Source organism: Hyla sarda, chromosome 6 (genome assembly GCF_029499605.1).
Source record: "Hyla sarda isolate aHylSar1 chromosome 6, aHylSar1.hap1, whole genome shotgun sequence".
NCBI classification, from domain to species: Eukaryota; Metazoa; Chordata; class Amphibia; order Anura; family Hylidae; genus Hyla; species Hyla sarda.
Genome location: NC_079194.1, coordinates 7,160,715 through 7,181,492, shown reverse-complemented (window position 1 = coordinate 7,181,492; position 20,778 = coordinate 7,160,715). Strand labels below are relative to the sequence as shown.

General features: G+C 43.9%; 1 protein-coding gene across 1 annotated transcript in view; it reads left to right on the top strand.

Moving 5' to 3' along the window:
* The window catches only part of MTF2 (metal response element binding transcription factor 2), a 48,834-nt gene extending 38,441 nt beyond the window's left edge, over window positions 1-10,393 (top strand). Inside the window, exons 11-15 of the mRNA XM_056523142.1 lie at window positions 4,233-4,400; window positions 5,910-6,015; window positions 6,970-7,028; window positions 7,139-7,234; window positions 9,553-10,393. Coding sequence (XP_056379117.1) covers window positions 4,233-4,400; window positions 5,910-6,015; window positions 6,970-7,028; window positions 7,139-7,234; window positions 9,553-9,904 — 781 coding nt within the window. The 3' untranslated portion in view covers window positions 9,905-10,393. The remainder of the gene's footprint in view (window positions 1-4,232; window positions 4,401-5,909; window positions 6,016-6,969; window positions 7,029-7,138; window positions 7,235-9,552) is intronic.
* Window positions 10,394-20,778: the final 10,385 nt, after the last annotated feature.

Genomic DNA, 20,778 nt, shown 5'->3' with positions numbered 1-20,778 from the left:
GAGCGAAGAATCCTGCTAGTCCAAGCAGTTTATGTGGAGGAGAGATTCTTCGGAAGACCATTTTTTTTTCCTGTAGAAGAACCACATCTGGCTCCCCATCGTAGGAGACTGGCGTCTGATTAGATGAACAAATCTGGTACCGAGTTGAAGATCGTCTTTCCGTTCCAGATTTGAATGTGATCCAGCAACTAGAGAAGTTCTTCCTTGGTTTCTGTAGTCAGAGATATTTTGTCTGAGTAACAAAGTCCTTCTCTCAGGACTTGGTGTATCCTCTATGTCCTCTTGCCCTCCATGGTCTTCCTCTAGTGGGAAAGAAAGGGGTGGGTGGGAAGGTGATGAAAGGTGTTGGGAAATTGTCGGTGTTTGGAGGGGCACAGGAGTATATACCCTCTTGGAATTGATGGCTGGGAAATTTTCCCCTTCTTTTCCCAGCCCTGGCAAAAACATGAGGGTTAAACACTTTTCTTAAAGACTATTGCGTCTTATCTAAAGACTAGAAAAGATCCACGTATATATTTTGATAAACGATTCTCCAAATAGGAGTCAGTCAGTAGGGGGAAGAAATCTCAGTAGAAGCCAAATGAACTAGTTAGTTGTGGGTCAAGTTTTAAGAGGATAGATCTCTTCCGCTCTTTGCAGATGGAAGCATTAATGCTACCAAATAGACAAATAGCCCATTGGGCCCAGGCTCTTAGCGTTTGTATATCCACTAGTCTAAAGAGAGGTCTAAAATGTGTGTTATAGGACCGAAGAGGTCCAGGAATCTATCTTGAATGGTTTTAGAAGAGCAATCTACTCCTTTTTTAGGTTTCTTCCCAGATTTATTGAGGAATTTAACCAATGTAGGATCAACCTCTGGGGTGAAAGCCATTTTATGTGGCAATGTGGGTCTAAGGCATTCTGCGCAAAACTTGCTCCTGGAAGCCCGATCTAGAGGTTTTTTCAACCATAAAGTAATAATGTCATGTATGTATGGTGTGAAATATATATTATAGAATGAATTCGGGTAGAAGAAACAGACATGGTGCACATCTACAATCTTGTATAATGATCTAATTGCTTCTCAGCATAATATCAAAAACTAACAGGTTGTTATTATACATTTTTGATCAAAAAGTACAAGCCCACTCGCCACGTCAAGGCCACCTATTTAGAGTGGGTCCCTAACGTCTCTAGCATAAAATGGCGTAGCACTGGGCGGCGACCACCACCGCCGCGACTCCAGTGCCCGCAGGGGGGAATGACCCACCGGCAGAGCGGCCCCAATGCCACTCAAACCAGTCTATGGGCCCACCCCCTCAGCCCAACCCTATATAAGTAGTAGTTAGCTACACATGGGCCATTTCTTTCCTGGCGGCCTCCCAGTCTGACTGGGAGAGCATGGTAAGTGAGCCATTACACCTTGTACACACTGGTGTGGTGCTGTGCGGTGTCCGTTGCTGCCGTGGCGCCGTGTCTGCGGGGGGGGGGGGGGGGTGCGGCCCATAGACTGGTTTGAGTGGCATTGGGGCTGCTCTGCCGGTGGGTCGTTCCCCCCCCCCCTGTGGGCACTGGTGTCGCGGCGGTGGTGGTCGCCGCCCTGTTCTACGCCATTTTATGCTAGGGACGTTAGGGACCCACTCTAAATAGGTGGCCTTGACGTGGCAAGTGGACTTGTACTTTTTGATCAAAAATGTATAATAACAACCTGTTAGTTTTTGATATTATGCTGAGAAGCAATCAGATCATTATACAAGATTGTAGATGTGCACCATGTCTGTTTTCTACCCGAATTCACATATATTATAGAATATATGGATAATAAACCCAAACAATAAGGAACACCAAAAGGGAAAAGGGTTGAGAGCAAACTGTAAGAGGAAAAAAGAATATAAAAATATATATAGCCAATTAATCTGAGGCAATTAATAAATTGGTCAATAGATGGCAGTATATGAGCTAAAAGAAAAGAATCACCTGAACACTAAATATGTAAGTATCGGCAGTGAGAATATGTCGGGCGATCAGATAACATGGCCGGCTGACAGGAATGCCCAGCAGACTGTGAGGTAATAAGAACTTCCCGCCACCACTGATCACCAGTAGCACCCGAAACTTGGTCACATGTTACTTATATGTCAACAACAAACATAGGATAGGTGATTTAACCCTTACTCACCCCCATTTGCCAGGGGCGGGGTTTATGTTTAAAGTCCCATACAAGTCTATGGGAAATATGTTACTGCATAACTTCCAAACGGCTGGAGATATTTCCATAATACTTGGTCACATGTTACTTATATGTCCACTTAAAATATAGGATAGTTAATTTAACCCTTAACTACCCCCATTTGTGAGGGTCGGGGTTTTTGTTTAAAGTCCCATGCAAATCTATGGGAAATGTATGTTCTAACATAACTTCCGTACTACTGGAAATATTTCAATACCTGGTCACATATTACGGGTCGGGATAGGAGGACAAGATGGTCGGGATAGGAGGAGAGCCGGAACCAAACAGAAGGTGAGGCAATGGGAAATTTATATATATATATATATATATATATATATATATATATATAATATATATAATATATATAATATATATAATATATATAATATATATAATATATATAATATATAATATATATTATATATATTATATATAATATATATAATATATATAATATATATAATATATATAAAATATATAAAATATATAAAATATATAAAATATATAAAATATATAAAATATATAATATATATAATATATATAATATATAATATAATATGTGTGTATAGTGAGAATACTATTAAAGACTACATGGGTATTATATATTAACGAAAATTATATATATATAGAGATATATATATTATGTGTGTGTATAAAGTGAAATAAAGCAAAACTACAATATAAACAGTAAGGTGACAGAGAGAAATGTTTAACCGCACTTATCTTGATGCAGAATAGCTTTACCTGTGCATCGCTGATGTTACCTGTGTTGACTGTTGATTGGCTAACGTTTAAGCCTAATTTGCATATTTTTTTCTCCTAAATGTGATTGTTAACCCTTGCTGCTACATTTTTCAGTATCGAGTTAGCATAATGGAGCCTCCTCGTAATAAAATTATTATAATTTTCAATTTTAGTTATAATTGTAATAAAAATAATTTTAAAAATTATAAACTTTAGCCACAGGGTCTCCAGGTGATCCTGCACATTTCCTTGGGCATCACAACAGATTTCTGCATCTGGATGGCAGCACCATGGATTGCATATAGCATTGCTGGCCTTAAGTTTACAAGGAACCTGTCACCAGGTGTATGCCACCCAAACTGCGGGCAGCATAATATTGGTACAGGCAGCACAATGCTGGGACACTATGAATTACTTTTGATTTGCTTTGGTGTTTTAGAAAAACCATAGTTTAAAAATGCACCCGGGACCTGGTGTCATTGGGATGGGCCCCGGCAGCCGCTCGCCACCCCCTCAGCACTAAAGCGTCTCTGACTCGGCACAGAGATGCTGACGCGCGAGGCCGGGAAGCAGCAACCAGAACCGGCCACCCTGTAACCAGTTACTCAGGTCCCTGCGGCACATTTTTATACTACGATTATGTGTAATTCAGTGTTACCCGGCATCACACTGCCTGCACAGGTTTTATGCCGCCCCCTAGTTTAAGCAGCATAAAACTGATAAGTTCCCTTTATCCACAGCAGAAATTGTGCTTGGATTTGCTGCAGACCTATTAAAGTCAATGGGTAGCAACATAATATCCCTGTTTTACTATTGTAATTTAGGTACTAAATAGGTAGGGTGCTAAAATTTGGACACATTGCACCTAAATCAACCTACAAACCAGAAAAAGGGCAAGTGCTCGCAGCCCGACCCGTTCACTATTGAATTCATAGGAAATTCTTAGAGTAAATAAAATAGAATCCTGCAAGTCTGAAACATTCCGCACTAATAAAAACCCATCAGGGCAACTTCAATTTTGGATATTCAGCTGCAGAAATTTCGCAAGTGTAGTTTCCGTACTGGAAAATCTTTTTTTTTTTTTTTTTTCCCTTTTTTGTTTTGTGGTTGTTTTTTGTGGATTGTGGTGACATTTTTACTAAGTACACAGAGATTTCTGATGAAATCCTTGGCCGCGGTTGTGCTGACCTTTCACCAGGGCACCGTGACACCGTCTGCTTTGACTCCCATCCAGTTGTTTTGCAGCGCTGACTTTCTAACCATGTTTTAATTCCTCCAGGTTTATGTCTGGAAAAGAAATTAAAAAGAAAAAACATTTGTTTGGTCTGAGAATTCGGGTTCCTCCTGTCCCTCCAAATGCTGCTGTTAAACTTGAGAAGGAAGAAAGCGCCTCCCATGAGTTCAAGATCAAGGGCAGAAAGTCCTCCAAACTGCTGCCCGTCACAAAGTGAGTGAAGGATTCAATAAACTACAACAAGACCGGACAATGGGGACAGTCAGTGTTGTCTCTTACTGGAGCAATACGATCCTCTCAGGATTTACCGATATTATGGGACCTGGTGGGAAAATATTCAGCATTTATTACAAACTATCTCCCAAGAGAATATTCACATGGAAAAAATATTCCATTCTTTTTAAATATTAGCTTATGTGCTGCTTACCCGACCGGTGTCATAATAATAATTATTATAATAATAATTATTTATTATTTATTATTAGATACTGGGGGGTGAATCTTGGTACGTGCAAAGAATGTGTGACAAGGGCTACACTGCCCTTCATACGTCTCTATGGGAGAGCCGAAACGCTGCACGTGTGTCTACAGCTCGCCCGTAGAGATGCATGAAGCAGACGTGTTGACTAGAGATGAGTGAAGTTACAGTGATTCAATTCGTTACGAACTTAGCGGCTCGGCGGTTGACGACTTCATCCTGCGTAAATTAGTTCAGCTTTCAGGTGCTCCGGTGGCTGGAGACTCTCCTAGGACTGTATCCACCTTTTCCAGCTACCGGAGCACCTGAAAGCTGAACTAATTTATGCAGGATGAAGTCGTCAACCGCCGAGCCGAGAAGTTTGTGACGAATCGAATCACTGTAACTTCACTCATCTCTAGTGTTTACCTAAGCCCCATGCGAGGGTTGGCACAGCTCTGTGCATGGGAGACGCCGGGCAGGAGATAAAGGGGGGGGGGGCAGGCAGTCAGACCCTTATCCCCTATCCTTTGGATAGGGGATACATTTTCCTAAATTGGGGTACCCCTTTAACTGATGCAGGCACAAATATTGCAACCTTTGGTCATGTGACCTGTGTTGCCATGTAGTCCTATCCTTAAAGGGGTACTCCATTGCTAGACATCTTATCCAAAGGATGTCTGATCTCCGTGCAGACACTCAGCGCTCTGAACATTATGTTGATTGTTGGGTTCAGGAGGCCATGGTTGTGATGTCATGCCTCACCCCCTCCATTCATGTCTGTGGGAGGGGCCGTTATGGCTGTCACGCCCCCTCCCTTAGACATGGATGGGTGGGGGGGGGGGGGCATTGACGTCACGGCCCTCCAAACCCATCATTCTTAACATCATGTTCAGAACGCTGGGTTCGGGAGGCCGTGGTTGTGACATCACGCCTCGCCCCCTCCATTCATGACTTTGGGAGGGAGCGTTATGGTTGTCACCCCCCCCCCCCCCCCCCCCCGCCATAGACATGGGATGGAGGGGGTATGACGTCACGAGGGGGTGTAGCGTGTCGTCATGGTCTCCCAAACCCAACAATCTGAACAAAATGTTCTGAATGCGGAGTGTCTGCACAAAGATTGTGGGGGTCCCCAGTGGCCGGACCCCCAGGAACAGGCATCTTATCCCAATCCTTTGGATAGGGGGATAAGTGGAGTACCCCTTTAAGGGTATTTTCAAAACTGTTAACTTGGTAAAAAAAAAATCTCTTACTATCCCTCCTAGAGAGGAAAACAATACAGAAGTCAAGAAACGGAAACCAGTGGGCCGCCCCCCGGGCTCTCACAGAAGGAAGATCTTACAGAATGACGCCTGTAATTCGCCATGTCCGGTAAGAAATCCTAGGATGCAGTGAAATGCTCGGTCATTGCTGCCCTGTGCAAACCTCATTTACCAAAATTGTTCCTGAAATTTTCACCTGTAAAGCTCTTCAGCCGCACATTTTTATATCCAAATTGTTCATTTCAGTCTTCAGTTAAAGGGGTTATTCAGGAAAAAAGTTTTTATTTATATACATATATATATCAACTGGCTCCAGAAAGTTAAACAGATTTGTAAATTACTTTTATTAAAAAATCTTAATCCTTTCAGGACTTATGAGCTGCTGAGGTTGAGTTGTTCTATTCTGTCTAAGTGCTCTCTGATGACACCTGTCTCGGGAACCGCCCAGTTTAGAAGCAAATCCCCATAGCAAACTTCTTCTACTCTGTGCAGTTCCCGAGACAAGCAGAGATGTCAGCAGAGAGCACTTTTGTCAGACAGAAAATAACTCAACTTCAGCAGCTGATAATTATTGGAAGGATTAAGATTTTTTAATAGAAGTAATTTGTAAATCTGTTTAACTTTCTGGAGCCAGTGGAAATTTTTTTCCTGGAATATCCCTTTAATTCTATCTATTTGATTACAGTCACATGACAACTGAAGCCGCCACACAGGTGACATGGCGAAGTTTTTGAGTTTTGCTGCTTCACTATGTTGTAGCTAATGAAAGTGAAAGGGATTGATTTCTGGTCGTGGCAACTTCTCTGTTGCTAAACAACCACATTTATTTTCATTAGTTGCGATGCAGTCTGGCGACCAATCCCCAATGTATCCCGATCCCCTAAATGCGTCGAACCCATCCCCCCCCCCCCGTTTCAATTCCAGACATCGGACGCGACCTAAGACCCTGATAGATATTTTTGCAGTTTCTTCTTCACTGTAGAAGTTCCTAACAAACAATTGCGCCAAATGCAGTCATATTGAATGTCAAGTTCTTTTGTTTTTGTTTTGTTTTTCAACTTAGAAAATGGAGATCGATGGAGCATTGAAAGCGAACCCTCCTGACTCACCAGATCAAAGAAAGTAGGTGTCAGAATTACCCGATTTACTAATCTTATTGATGATTGTTATAACTGCATTATTAGTGTTTCGGTCGCCTCTTTGTACATGGCTTCCCCATTGCTGTATTTCAGGACGGCTGACATCACCACTTTATCATCCAGTAACTCTGATCTAGAGACCAATGGAGCTGCTAGTTCTAAAGAAACTACCTCAGCCGGCCTGTCCAGGTAAGTGTTCAGTGTATGGGCTCTGCGGAGAATGCAGACCAGTGTTTCCCAACCAGGGTGCCTCCAGCTGTTGCAAAACTACAACTCCCTTTTGGCTGTCATTGGAGTTGTAATTTTGCAACATCCGGAGGCAGCCTGGTTGGGAAACACTGTGGTAAACTGATGTCTCACGTGGTCTTAGGCTCCACTCAGACCATGTTCAAGGGTTCTGGTTTTGTTTTTGGTTTATTTTGCATCTAGATCACAATTAAACAGAAAAAAAAACTTGCAACAAGTTTTAATGATACATTCGATGAACTTGACCACTGCAGAGAAAATCTGGATATAAGCTTTGTACATTTACTTCATCCATCTGTAAAGAGGAGGTTCTGCAGATTAAAGGGGTTTTCTGGGACATTAAATGGGTACTCCCCTGCCCCATCATTCGGAACAATTTGTTCCAAAAGCTGGGTGCGGGCTGCAGGGGTCGTGATGTCAAAGCCACGCCCCCTCCTATAGACTTGCATTGAGGGGGCGTGGTCATGACGTCACGACCCCCACAGCATGCACCCAGCATTCGGAACAAAATGTTCCAAACGCTGGGGCAGTGGAGTACCCCTTTAAAGGAGATTTATCATGCAAATAAAACTTATCACTTATCCATAGAACCCCTGCGGCACAAGCTTCTTACAGGATCGCTGCATCAGTAATTCTGATGGACCAGAGGAAGGGACACTGTGGTGCCGAAACGCGTCCAGATATGTCCCAAAAATTGTTTTATTTCGTCCTACGGCCTGTGGTCATGTTTAAGTCAGCATTAAGCAGGCCTCTAAGGCCATTTTTGCTTATTAATCCTCTGTCTCTTGGATATGGGATATGTTTTTCTGCATGATACTTCTCCTTTAACCCCTTAACGACTGTGGACGTAAATGTACGTCATGGTGCCGTGGTACTTAATGCACCATGACATACATTTACACTCCACACGGCAGGTTCTGGCAGCGATCAGCAGCCGCAGAACCGGCAGTAATGCACTTATGTCAGCCATTAACCCCTCAGATGCCGTGATCAATACAGATCACGGCGTCTGCAGCAGTGCCGCACTTACAATAGATGATCGGATCGTCCGCAGCCCTGCTGCGGGGATCCGGTTATCCAGCATGGCGGCCGGAGGTCCCCACATCTGCTCTCCTGCTCTGGACAGTTCCTGACATGGACCGAGGTGTCAGCAGAGAGCACTGTGGTCAGACAAAAAGAAAATAACTTCCTCTCTAGTATACAGCAGCTCATAAGTACTGGAAGTATTAAGATTTTTTTTTTATTGAAGTAATTTAACTTTCTGGCACCAGTTCATTTAAAAGAAAATGTTCTCTAGTGGAGTACCCCTTTAAGGTTTACTGCCGGTTAATAACTGCGCTGCGATCACTGCCCCTTCTACACTCTGTAGAATTCTTGCATAGATCAGTGTTTCCCAAAGAGGGTGCCTCCAGCTATTGGAAACTACAACTCCCAGCATGCCCCGACAGCCGAAGAACAGTGTTTTACATCCAGTGTGCCTCCAGCTGTTGCAAAACTACAACTCTCAGCATGTCCGGACAGCCAAAGGCTTTCCGGGCATGCTGGGAGTTGTAGTTTAGCAACAGCTGGACAGTTACAGGTCACAGATTAGTGCTATAAGATGGTGTTTCCCAACTAATGTGCCTCCAGCTGTTCCAAAACTACAATGGCTGTTCTGGCATGCTGGGAGTTGTAGTTTTGCAACAGCTGCAGGCACACTAGTTGGGAAACACTGTCTAATAGCACTGATCTGCGACCTGTAACTGTCCAGCTGTTGCAAAACGACAACTCCCAGCATGCCCAGACAGCCATTGTAGTTTTGCAACAGCTGGAGGCACACTAGTTGGGAAACACTACACTAATGTGATGCAGCAAAGGCTGTCTGGGCATCATGGGAGTTGAATTTTTTCATCAGCTGGAGGCACCCAGGTTGGGAAACACTACACTACTAGAATGCACTGAAGGCTGTCCGGGAATGCTGGGAGTTGTAGTATAACAGCTGGAGGCACCCTTTTTAGGTAACACTAGCATAGACTGTCAGGGTTGCAGTCACCCAGTGCCATGCTAGACTCTTATTTGCATATAAGCTATATATATAAAACTAACGGCATAGATAGCCAGGAGGAGGAGCGGCGGCCATGTTTGGTGACAGCGGATGATTTTGGAAGACACCACAGCTCCCCCTATATGTTTCCTATGGGAGCCCCGTCACGTAATTGCAGTTTTCCTCCTTTATGATGTTATTGTTACCTTATTGTTTGTTTTTTATACTTCTATTTCAGTCCTCCGTCAGACATGAGAAGAGTCACCCGCACAGGGCGTTCCTGGTCCGCCCCTTTACCGCCACCTAGAAAGCGCGGCCGCCATCCCCGAAAAGCTCTTCAGGCTCATAACTCGGACATGAACGAAGAAAGGAAGGAGGATTCTCAGCTCACCGGACTGAACAGCGATATTGTAAAAAACGTAGCAGATCACGACCTACAGCTCCATCACCTGAAGAATTCTATTACCAGTTACTTTGGGGCCGCGGGCAGGATAGCGTGCGGCGAGAAATACCGCGTTTTGGCTCGTCGGGTAACGCTTGACGGGAAGGTGCAGTATCTGGTGGAGTGGGATGGCGCCACGGCCTCCTGACCTCCGCTCTGGACAGCCTCGTACTCGGTTTTATTTTTATTTTTCCCCCCAGGTCTCTTGAAGTGATAAATAACTTATTATTATTCACCCCTTTACTGCCAAAGTGCCTGCGTTACACATGGTAGCAAACGGGTGCTGGAATAGAGAAGAAGATATAGGTCTATTTTTTAATGCGTTTCGAGTGGTGACAATAGAGAACATTGCTTTTAACCAAATATCTGCAGCGGTGCACATCTGCGAGGACGGCGCGGTTTACAGTATTCTTAGGCCAACGTTTAATGTTCTGTGTATGTGGTGTAGTGCTGGTTAACCCTCTCCTGGATGAGGTGCCACAACTTCTCCAAGTCACCTGACTTCCCTGTCCCTTAGTGCATCAGGCCAATCTGGATCCGTTATACTCTGAGATATATATACACACACACACGTCATACAGTCACACAGTCATGGCTGTAAATGTTGGCACCCCTGAAATGTTTCTAGAAAATTAAGTATTCCTCACAGGAAAGGATTGCAGTAACACGTGTTTTGCTATACACATGTTTATTCCCTTTGTGTGTATTGGAACTAAACCAAAAAAGGAGGAAAAAAAAGCAAATTGGACATAGTCACCAAACTCCAAAAATGGGCTGGACAAAATTATTGGTACCCTTAAATTAATATTTGGTTGCACATCCTTTGCATCCTATAACCATCAATAAGCTTCTTACACCTCTCAGCCGGAATGTTGGACCACTCTTCCTATAACCATCAATAAGCTTCTTACACCTTTCAGCCGGAATGTTGGACCACTCTTCCTATAACCATCAATAAGCTTCTTACACCTCTCAGCCGGAATGTTGGACCACTCTTCCTTTACAAACTGCTCCCGGTCTCTTATTGGAAGGCGCCTTTTCCCAACAGTAATTATAAGATCTCTCCACAGGGGATCAATGGGATTTAGATCTGGACTCATTGCTGACTCTTCAGAACTCTCCAGCGCTTTGTTGTCATCCATTTCTGGGGCTTTTTGACGTATGTTTGGGGTCATTGTCCTGCTGGAAGACCCAAGATCTCGGACACAAACCCAGCTTTCTGACACTGGGCTGTACAGTGCGACCCAAAATCCATTGGTAATCCTCAGATTTCATGATGTCTTGTACACATTCAAGACCCCCAGTGCCAGAGGCTGCAAAACAACCCAAAACATCACTGACCTCCACCATATTTCACTGTAGGTACTGTGTTCTTTTCTTTGTAGGCCTCATTCCGTTTTCGGTAAACAGTAGAATGATGGGCTTTACCAAAAAGCTCTATCTTGGTCTCATCTGTCCATAAGACGTTTTTCCAGAAGGATTTTGGTTACTCAAGTTCATTTTGGTAAAATGTAGTCTCTTTTTTTATGTCTGTCAGCAGTGGGGTCCTCCTGGGTCTCCTCCATAGTGGGGTCCTCCAGGGTCTCCTCCATAGTGGGGTCCTCCAGGGTCTCCTCCATAGTGGGGTCCTCCTGGGTCTCCTCCATAGTGGGGTCCTCCTGGGTCTCCTCCATAGCGTTTAATTTCATTTAATTGTCGACGGATAGTTCGCGCTGACACTGATGCTCCCTGAGCCTGCAGGACAGCTTGAATATCTTTGGAACTTGTTTGGGGCTGCTTATCCACCATCCGGACTATCCTGTGTTGACACCTGTCATCAATTTTTCTCTTCCGTCCACGCCCAGGGAGATTATCTACAGTGCCATGGGTTGTAAACGTCTTGATAATGTTGCGCACTGTGGACAAAGACAAATCTAGATCTCTGGAGATGGACTTGTAACCTGGAGATTGTTGATATTTTTCCACAATTTTGGTTCTCTTCTCCTCTTTCTGTTGTCCATGCTTAGTGTGGCACACACAGACACACAATGCAAAGACTAAGTGAACTTCTCTCCTTTTTATCTGCTTTCAGGTGAGATTTTTATATTGCTCACACCTGTTACTTGCCCCAGGTGAGTATAAAGGAACATCACATGCTTGAAAAAATATTATTTTGAAAAGGTGCCAATAATTTTGTCCAGCCCATTTTTGGAGTTTGGTGACATTATGTCCAATTTGCTTTTTTTTCCTCCTTTTTTGGTTTAGTTCCAATACACACAAAGGGAATAAACATGTGTATAGCAAAACCTGTGTTACTGCAATCCTTTCCTGTGAGAAATACTTCATTTTCTACAAAGATTTCAGGGGGGCCAACATTTACATATATATATTAATTAATTTTTTTTCCGAGGGGATTCCTTCCTTCACAGATGCGTACAGTACACGCTTATAGATAGAAGTAAGTAATATCCAGGTGACCTACCCGAGGTGTTTGTATCTCACGAGCCTCCCTCCGATTTACACTGAATAAGGTGTGAATGAACACACTACCTCTGCTGTACCTGAATGGTTAGAACAGTGTTTCCCAACCAGTGTGCCTCCAGCTGTTGCAAACCTACAACTCCCAGCATGCCCTGACAGCCAACGGCGTGCGTACCTAAAAAATAGAACAGTGTTTTACAATCAGGGTGCCTCCAGCTGTTGCAAAACTACAACTCTCAGCATGCCCGGACAGCCAAAGGCCAAACCTGTGTGCCTCCAGCTGTTGCAAAACAACTCCCCGACATGCACCAACAGCCATTGTAGTTGTGCAACAGCTGGAGGCACCCTGGTTGGGAAACACTGTCTTATAGCACTGACCTGTAATTGTCCAGCTGTTACAAAACTACAACTCCCAGCATGCCCGGACAGCCAACGGCTATCCGGTCATGCTGGGAGTTGTAGTTTTGCAACACCTGGAGGCCCCCTGCTTGGGAAACACTGCACTAATTGCATGCACCAAAGGCTGTCCAGGCATTCTGGGACTTGTAGTTTTGCAACAGCTGGAGACATTCTGGTCTATAGTAAGGACTGATGATTAATTTTAAAAGGCTTGGGGGGGGGGGGGGTGACCCCCAGATAATTGTGATGCTGTCGCCTCCTCATTAATACTTTGGCGCTGTTTCCTTTTTTATAAGCAATGTGTTTCCGAATTCCTTTTTCGTAATTCTCCTGTATGTTCTTTAGTTTCGTTCATCGTCTTGTTTTTACTGTTTTCTATCCAATGTGATCTATGCAATATTTTGTATATTTTTTAATTTCCCAAATTTGTGACCAGGACAGGTAAACACTTAGTTTTGTAATATTTTGGGGGCATTTGCAGCATTGACGGTCCAGCAGGTTGTAGCGAGGAATAGAGGTTTTCTAAAAAAAAATTGCTGGCTCTTTTTATAATTTTTTAATTTTTTTAATTGCTAAAGCTTCACATTGATGACTGTCCCGGGGGGGTCTGGCCGTGTCGAAGGGTCTGGCCGAAGGGGACCATACAGGACGAAGGGTCCGGCCGTGTCCTGTATGGTCCCCTTTCCCCCTTTATCCTATACGTGTTTCTACGTCCTCCATGTACCCCCTTCATCATTATCATCCTCCGGTTTGTATTCACACAGAACAGTATATTTTTACGCCAATGAAATGGTTAAAATTTTTTCGTTTTTCTTATCTTGTTAAAAAGAAAAACTGTTCAAGGAACATTTGTAAAAATTTTGTACAGAGCGTCGTCCCGAAATGTCGCGTTTTTCTTTTAGATTTTTTATTTTATTTTTTAGAATTCTGAATACCACTGATTTACATGACATATTGTCTTATTTATCTTCTAAAGTAAAATGCTACTTTCCGTAATACAGCTGTAATTCTTTATCATTGCAACCCCGACATTAAAGTGCATTACCGTAGAAAACGTAAGCGTCCTGCTCCTTGTTCTCAGGGATATGTAATGTTAGTTTTAATTTTTTAAGGCAATTATCATGTGCATAATGGGGGAGATGTATCAAAACCTGTCCATAGGAAAAGTTGCCCACAGCAACCAATCGGCGTACTACTTTCATTTTCAACAAGGCCTCTACAAAATGAAAGTAGTGATCTGATTGGTTGCTGTGGGCAACTGGGAAACTATTCCTTTGCACAGGTTTTTATAAATCTCCCCCAATGAGTCCATAGAATTTCATATTATCAGGGGATGTTCACACGACAGACATTCTGAATGGAATTTAAGGGGCATTGCATTCTGTAGCAGTTTCAATGACTATTCCGATTTGTCGCGCAGAATTTGTGTGGGTTTTCCCGTTCTAGGCTTAACCAGGACCCAGGGCGTATGCTTATGTCCTGACACCCTGGTACTTATGGACCTAGGACGTAAATGTATGCCCGGGACTGGGGTGACTGCTGATATTGATCAGCAGACACCCCGCGCAAATGCCCTGGGGGGTCATCGGGTCATGTCAGGGATCGCTGCAAATTGCTGGTGAATTCACAGCGGCGATTTGCGACGTTTCTGGGTCATACGGATCTATGGTGACCCGGAATATAAGGGGGATCGGGGTTGTCCAAAACACCGACGATCCCCCTGAAGGGATAGGAGTGAGGAGACAGGTGCCACCCCTCCTATCTCTGCTATTGGGCATCAAGAAGCGACGAGCAATAGCAGATCGGGGGCGGGGGGGGGGGGGGGTTAACTTTCGGTTTCCCTGTTCTGCCCACCCACAATAGGCGGGGAAGAATGGGGAAACCGACAGGGACTGGTGCCGAAGTCCACTTACCCATCGGCGGCAGAAGAGGACGACGATGCGGCTCCCTGGATCTTACGGAAGCCAGTGAGTTGCCTAGCAACATCTGGAGGGCTACAGTTTTGAGACCACTATACAGTGGTCTCTAAACTGTAGCCCTTCAGATGTTGAAAAACCCAGAATGCGCAAACAGCAGTCTCGGCATGCTGGGAGTTGTAGTTGCATACCTCCAGCTGTTGCATAACTACATCTCCCAGCATGCCCTTCGGCGATCAGTACATGCTGGAAGTTGTATTTTTGCAACAGCTGGAGGCACACTGGTTGGAAAATACTGAGTTAGGTAAAAGAACCTAACTGAAAGTTTTTTAACCAGTGTGCCTCCAGCTGTTGCAAAAGTACAACTCCCGGCATGCACGGTCTGTCAGTGCATGCTGGGTGTTGTAGTTTTGAAACAGCTGGAGGTTTGCCCCCCCCCCCCCCCCCCCCCCAGGGTACATTCACACGGGCGGGTTTACAGTGAGTCTCCTGCTTGAAGTTTGAGCTGCAGCAAATTTTTTACCGCAGTGCAAACTTGTAGCGGATAACTCGCTGTAAACCTCCGCCAGTGTGAATGTACTCTAAAAACACTACACACATAAAGGGTAAAACACTACATATACACCCCCGTACACTGTCCCCCCCAATAAAAATGAAAAATGTATTGGATGGCAGTGTTTCCAAAATGGGGCCTCCAGCTGTTGCAAAACTACTACTCCGAGCATTTCCTTACAGCCACTGACTGTCCAGGCATGCTGGGAGTTTAGCAACAGCTGGAGGCACCCTGTTTGGGAATCACTGGCGTAGAATACCCCTATGTCCACCCCTATGCAATCCCTAATTTAATCCTCAAATGCACATGGCGCTCTCTCACGTCGGAGCCCTGTCGTATTTCAAGGAAACAGTTTAGGGCCACATATGGGGTATTTACGTACTCAGGAGCAATTGAGTTACAAATTTTTGGGGGCTTTTTCTCCTTTTACCCCTTGTGAAAAGGAAAAATTGGGGTCTACACCAGCCTGTTAGTGTTAAAAAAAAAAAAAAAAAAAAATTACACTAACATGCTAGTGTTGTCACATACTTTTTATTTTCACAAGCGGTAAAAGGAAAAAGACCCCCAAAATTTGTACGGAAATACCCCATATGTGGGCGGAAAATGCTCTGCAGGCGCACAACAAGGCTCAGAAGTGAGAGCGCACTATGTACATTTGAGGCCTAAATTAGTGATTTGCACAGGGGTGGCTGATTTGACATCAGTTCTGACATAAACACAAAAAAATAAATACCCACATGTGACCCCATTTTGGAAACTACACCCCTCACGGAACGTAACAAGGGGTATAGTGCGCCTTAACACCTCACAACTTCATTAAAGTTGGATGGGAAAATGAAGAAAAAAATGTCACTAAAATGCTTGTTACCCAAAATTTTTCTTTTTCACATGGGATAAAAGGAAAAATGCCCCCCAAAATTTGTAGCCCCATTTCCTCTGAGTAAGAACATACCCCATATGTAGATGTAAAATCCTCTGCGGGCGAACTACAGTGCTCAGAAGAGAAGGAGCACCATTGAGCTTTTGAAGATAAAATTTGTCCGGAATTGAAGGCCACGTGTGTTTACAAAGCCCCCAGAGTGCCAGAACAATGGACCCCCCACATGTGACCCCATTTTGGAAACTACACCCCTCATGTAATGTAATAAGGGGCGCAGTGAGCATTTACGCCCCACAGGTGTCTGACAGATTTTTTTGAACAGTGGTTTGTGAAAATGAAAAAATGTAATTTTTCACTTGCACAGCCCACTGTTACAAAGATCTGTCAAATGCCAGTGGGGTGTAAATACTCACTGCACCCCTTATTAAATTCTGTGAGGGATGTAGTTTCCAAAATGAGGTCACATGTGGGGAGTCCACTGTTCCGGCACCACGGGGGGCTTTGTAAACGCACATGGCCCCCGACTTCCATTCCAAACAAATTTCTCTTTCCAAAAGCTCAATGGCGCTCCTTCTCTTCTGAGCATTGTAGTTCGCCAGCAGAGCACTTGACGTCCACACATGGGGTATTTCCATACTCAGAAGAAATGGGGTTACAAATTTTGGGGGTCATTACCCCTTGTAAAATTTGGGGAAATTTTTAGTGAAAAAAAAAAATTCACATCCAACTTTAACGAAGTCGGCAAACACCTGTGGGGAGTTAAGGCTCACTGGACCCCTTGTTACGTTCCTTGAGCGGTGTAGTTTCCAAAATAGTATGCCATGAGTTTATTTATTTTAATTTTTTGTGCTGTTTTGGTACCATAGGGGCTTCCTAAATGTGACGTGCCCCCCAAAAACCATTTCAGAAAAACTCCACTCTCCAAAATCCCACTGTCGTTCCTTCCCTTCTGAGCTCTCTACTGCGCCCGCCGAACACTTGACAAACACATATGAGGTATTTCCTTACTCAAGAGATTTCTCTCCTTTTACCCCTTGTAAAAATTCAAAAACTCCCATAGACTTGCATTGAGGGGGTGTGGTGTGATGTCATGAGCCGAGGCAACTGCACTCGGCGTTCGGAACAAAATGTCTGGAACGCTGAGGCAGTGGAGTACCCCTTTATAAATTCATCCAGCAGTATCTGCACATCCCCCGATGCTTATCCTGTGGATAGGGGATAAGTAAATTTTCGGTGGTTTTCTCCTTTAAGATTGCAGAGGATTTCTTCTCTAGAAGCCCCTTGATCTTTATCACGTTGTCCAAGACAAAGAAGTCGTACAGTAGAATAGACCCTTCTGAGTGACGTCTCTGCCCTTCTGTCCTCCGCAGAGGGGACTTCTCTACCGGGAACAAAGATTCTTTAGACAAGAGCAACAGATGGATCATGGGTGGATTCTCTAAGGGTCTATTCACACACCAGAATTTCTGCTTGCGCCATTCTGCCTCAAAAAAAGTCCATAGACCTCTATGGGATCGGAAGTCTATGGGCTTTAATATGAGACGGAATGGCGCAAGCGGAAATTCTGCTGTGTGACTAGACTCTGAGATTAGGTTCACACTACGGAATCTGCGGGCAGAACATTTCCGTCCAGAGATTCCGAGTGCGGCCAGCGCCGACTGAATCAGTGGTTGATAGGACCGCGCGGACGCTGCAGTCTCCAATAGACTGCAATGTGTTCCGCGAGTATTTCCGCCTGAAGCCATTCTATAGGTGGAAATTTTAAAACTGATTTTCTGTTCACAAATTCCGACTTTTGAATTCACCCATTCACTACACTATACATTTTAGTAAGTGGAATTTCTTCCTGCAATTTCAAACCGGAATTCTGTAGTATGAGCGCATCTGATGCCTGAAAATTTTTACTTTTAGATACATTTAAAGAGCGAATCGGGATCAATTGTCTGTCAAATGGCCTGAAATCTTTTTATTTTTTTACACACAACGTCTGTAGGTGTCGTCATTGTCACTAAATGGAGAATTGGTCTTATCCTTATGGAAAGAAAAAAAAATCCTCAGGAGTCAGATTTAACCCCCCCCCCCTTGCGAGAGGCAATGACTGATCAGTCACATGACGAAGATGATGATATATATTTGGCGACCTTTGTTTGCTTAGTTGAACTACAATGTTGCTTTCATGTCTTAAATGTTCTCAGAATCAAAAACTTCTTATATGTTGTACATCTTGGCAAAAACATCAACCTTTCTAATGAACCTAAAAATATTAAAATTTTTAGAAAAATAATGATTTATAAAAAAAATAAAAAATACAACCACTAGGGGTCTCTGTACCATCCAGAACATAATCCTGTCCGGTAGCAGTATCATCTTTGTCCCAGTTGAAGCACAGGCAGGGACAAAGTCTAGGAAGTAAGGGCGGGACTAGGACTCCTCTCAGCTCACTCCTGTCCTATCAGACTGCAGCATGAAAACAGAGAGGAGGGGGTTACAGAGCAGCCTGCAGTGATTGGATGAAGAAGCTCAGCAGACTCATGGAGGAAGTGAATGCCTGGTGAGTGAGGGCAGGCTAAGTGCTTGCCTTGGACACGCCCCTTCCTGAGCAGTGGATGTTAAAATGAGTGAGCAGCAGAACAGAGGGATTTGGGAGCCAAATACAGAAAAAGATATGTAAAGCATCTGCATGACCTAGTGAGAAACATATAGAAGGATTTTTTTTCCTGTGATACGACAGCTATGCTTTAAGGTATCTGCGATCTGAAAACGGAGCGATGCAAAAAAATTTTGTTTACAAACGGAAGGAGGATGTGAGTAGGAAGAACAGATATCAGGTGCAAAGTGATCTGGTAAAGGCTGAGAACATTGAAGATGTAGACTGCGCTTTTCCTTTCTATTAAAGTTTAGCGAACTTACAGTAAATTGGCTCGTAGCGAACCTCGCAGCTCGGCTGTTGATTACTTTAGTTTGCGTAAATTAGTTCAGCTTTCCAAGGGCTCTGGTTGCCTGGAAAAGTCCAGGATAACCGTCTTAGGTCTCCTAGGTCAGGCAACTGCAGCCCTTGGAAAGCTGAACTAATTTACGCAGACTAAAGTAATCAACAGCCGAGCTGCGAGGTTCGCTACGAGCCAATTTACTGTAAGTTCGCTCAACTCTACTTTCTATCTATACATCTGAGAAAAACATCATAAGATAAGCATAGACTGTACACCGCCCTGAATACCCAGCAATCCAACAAAGGATGTCACCCTGCAGAGTGCTAATACCTGTATACAATATAAGCGATTACATACAGGATTGTATAGAAGTAAATACCAACTGTGCACAGGATCTGTATACCATATAAAGTGATTATATACAGAGGCAGATACCATCTGAAAACAGATTATATACATGTAGCCAAGTATGTAGGTGTTTAGGTAGTTATGTAACTACTGTATATGGGGTCAGGGGGTCAGAGATATACGCCCTGGGGCCCCTGCCTCATTGTGGACGCAGATTTCTGTGATCAGGGCCGGACAGAACTTTCTAAAGTCACCTAAATGAGGGACAGAATAGAGCAAGTCAATTCAGGAGCATTTCGGAGAATATGGCTCAACTAAGCAGACCCCCTGCTGGAAGACCGCAGACCCCCAAGAGCAGAGCCTGCAGATTATTAACCCTAAAGTGCATTAAAACCAAACAGACTCAATGGAGGAAGATTGGGGGAACTACTCACCCCGGGAAACTATCTCAGATGTAGGAATAAAGCCATCACGTCTTCTCCAGTCTCAGGGGGTTTATGGAGGATTGTAGCAAATTATGTAAAGGAGATATCTCCCCCATCCACAGGATATATCGCAGAGGGTCCAAGCACTGGGGCCCCCAGCTCTCCCCTGGAGCGGTAAGTCATGACCCCGCCCCCTCCATATACAGTTATGGTCGTAAATGTTGGCACCCCTGAAATGTTTCTAGAAAATGAAGTATTTCTCACAGAAAAGGATTGCAGTAACACATGTTTATTCCCTTTGTGTGTATTGGAACTAAACCAAAAAAGGAGGAAAAAAAGCAAATTGGACATAATGTCACTAAACTCCAAAAATGGGCTGGACACAATTAATGGTCCCTTAACTTAATATTTGGCTGCACACCCTTTGGAAAAAAATAAGTGAAATCAGTGGCTTCCTATAACCATCAATAAGCTTCTTACACCTCTCAGCCGGAATGTTGGACCACTCTTCCTATAACCATCAATAAGCTTCTTACACCTCTCAGCCGGAATGTTGGACCACTCTTCCTATAACCATCAATAAGCTTCTTACACCTCTCAGCCGGAATGTTGGACCACTCTTCCTATAACCATCAATAAGCTTCTTACACCTCTCAGCCGGGATGTTGGACTCTTCCTTTACAAACTGCTCCAGGTCTCTTATTGGAAGGCGCCTTTTCCCAACAGTAATTATAAGATCTGTCCACAGGTGATCAATGGGATTTAGATCTGGACTCATTGCTGACACTTCAGAACTCTCCAGCGCTTTGTTGTCATCCATTTCTGGGGCTTTTTGACGTATGTTTGGGGTCATTGTTCTGCTGGAAGACCCAAGATCTCAGACACAAACCCTGCTTTCTGACACTGGGCTGTACAGTGCGACCCAAAATCCATTGGTAATCCTCAGATTTCATGATAGCTTGTACACATTCAAGGCCCCCAGTGCCAGAGGCAGCAAAACAACCCAAAACATCATTGACCTCCACCATATTTCACTGCAGGTACTGTGTTCTTTTCTTTGTAGGCCTCATTCCGTTTTCGGTAAACAGTAGAATGATTTGCTTTACCAAAA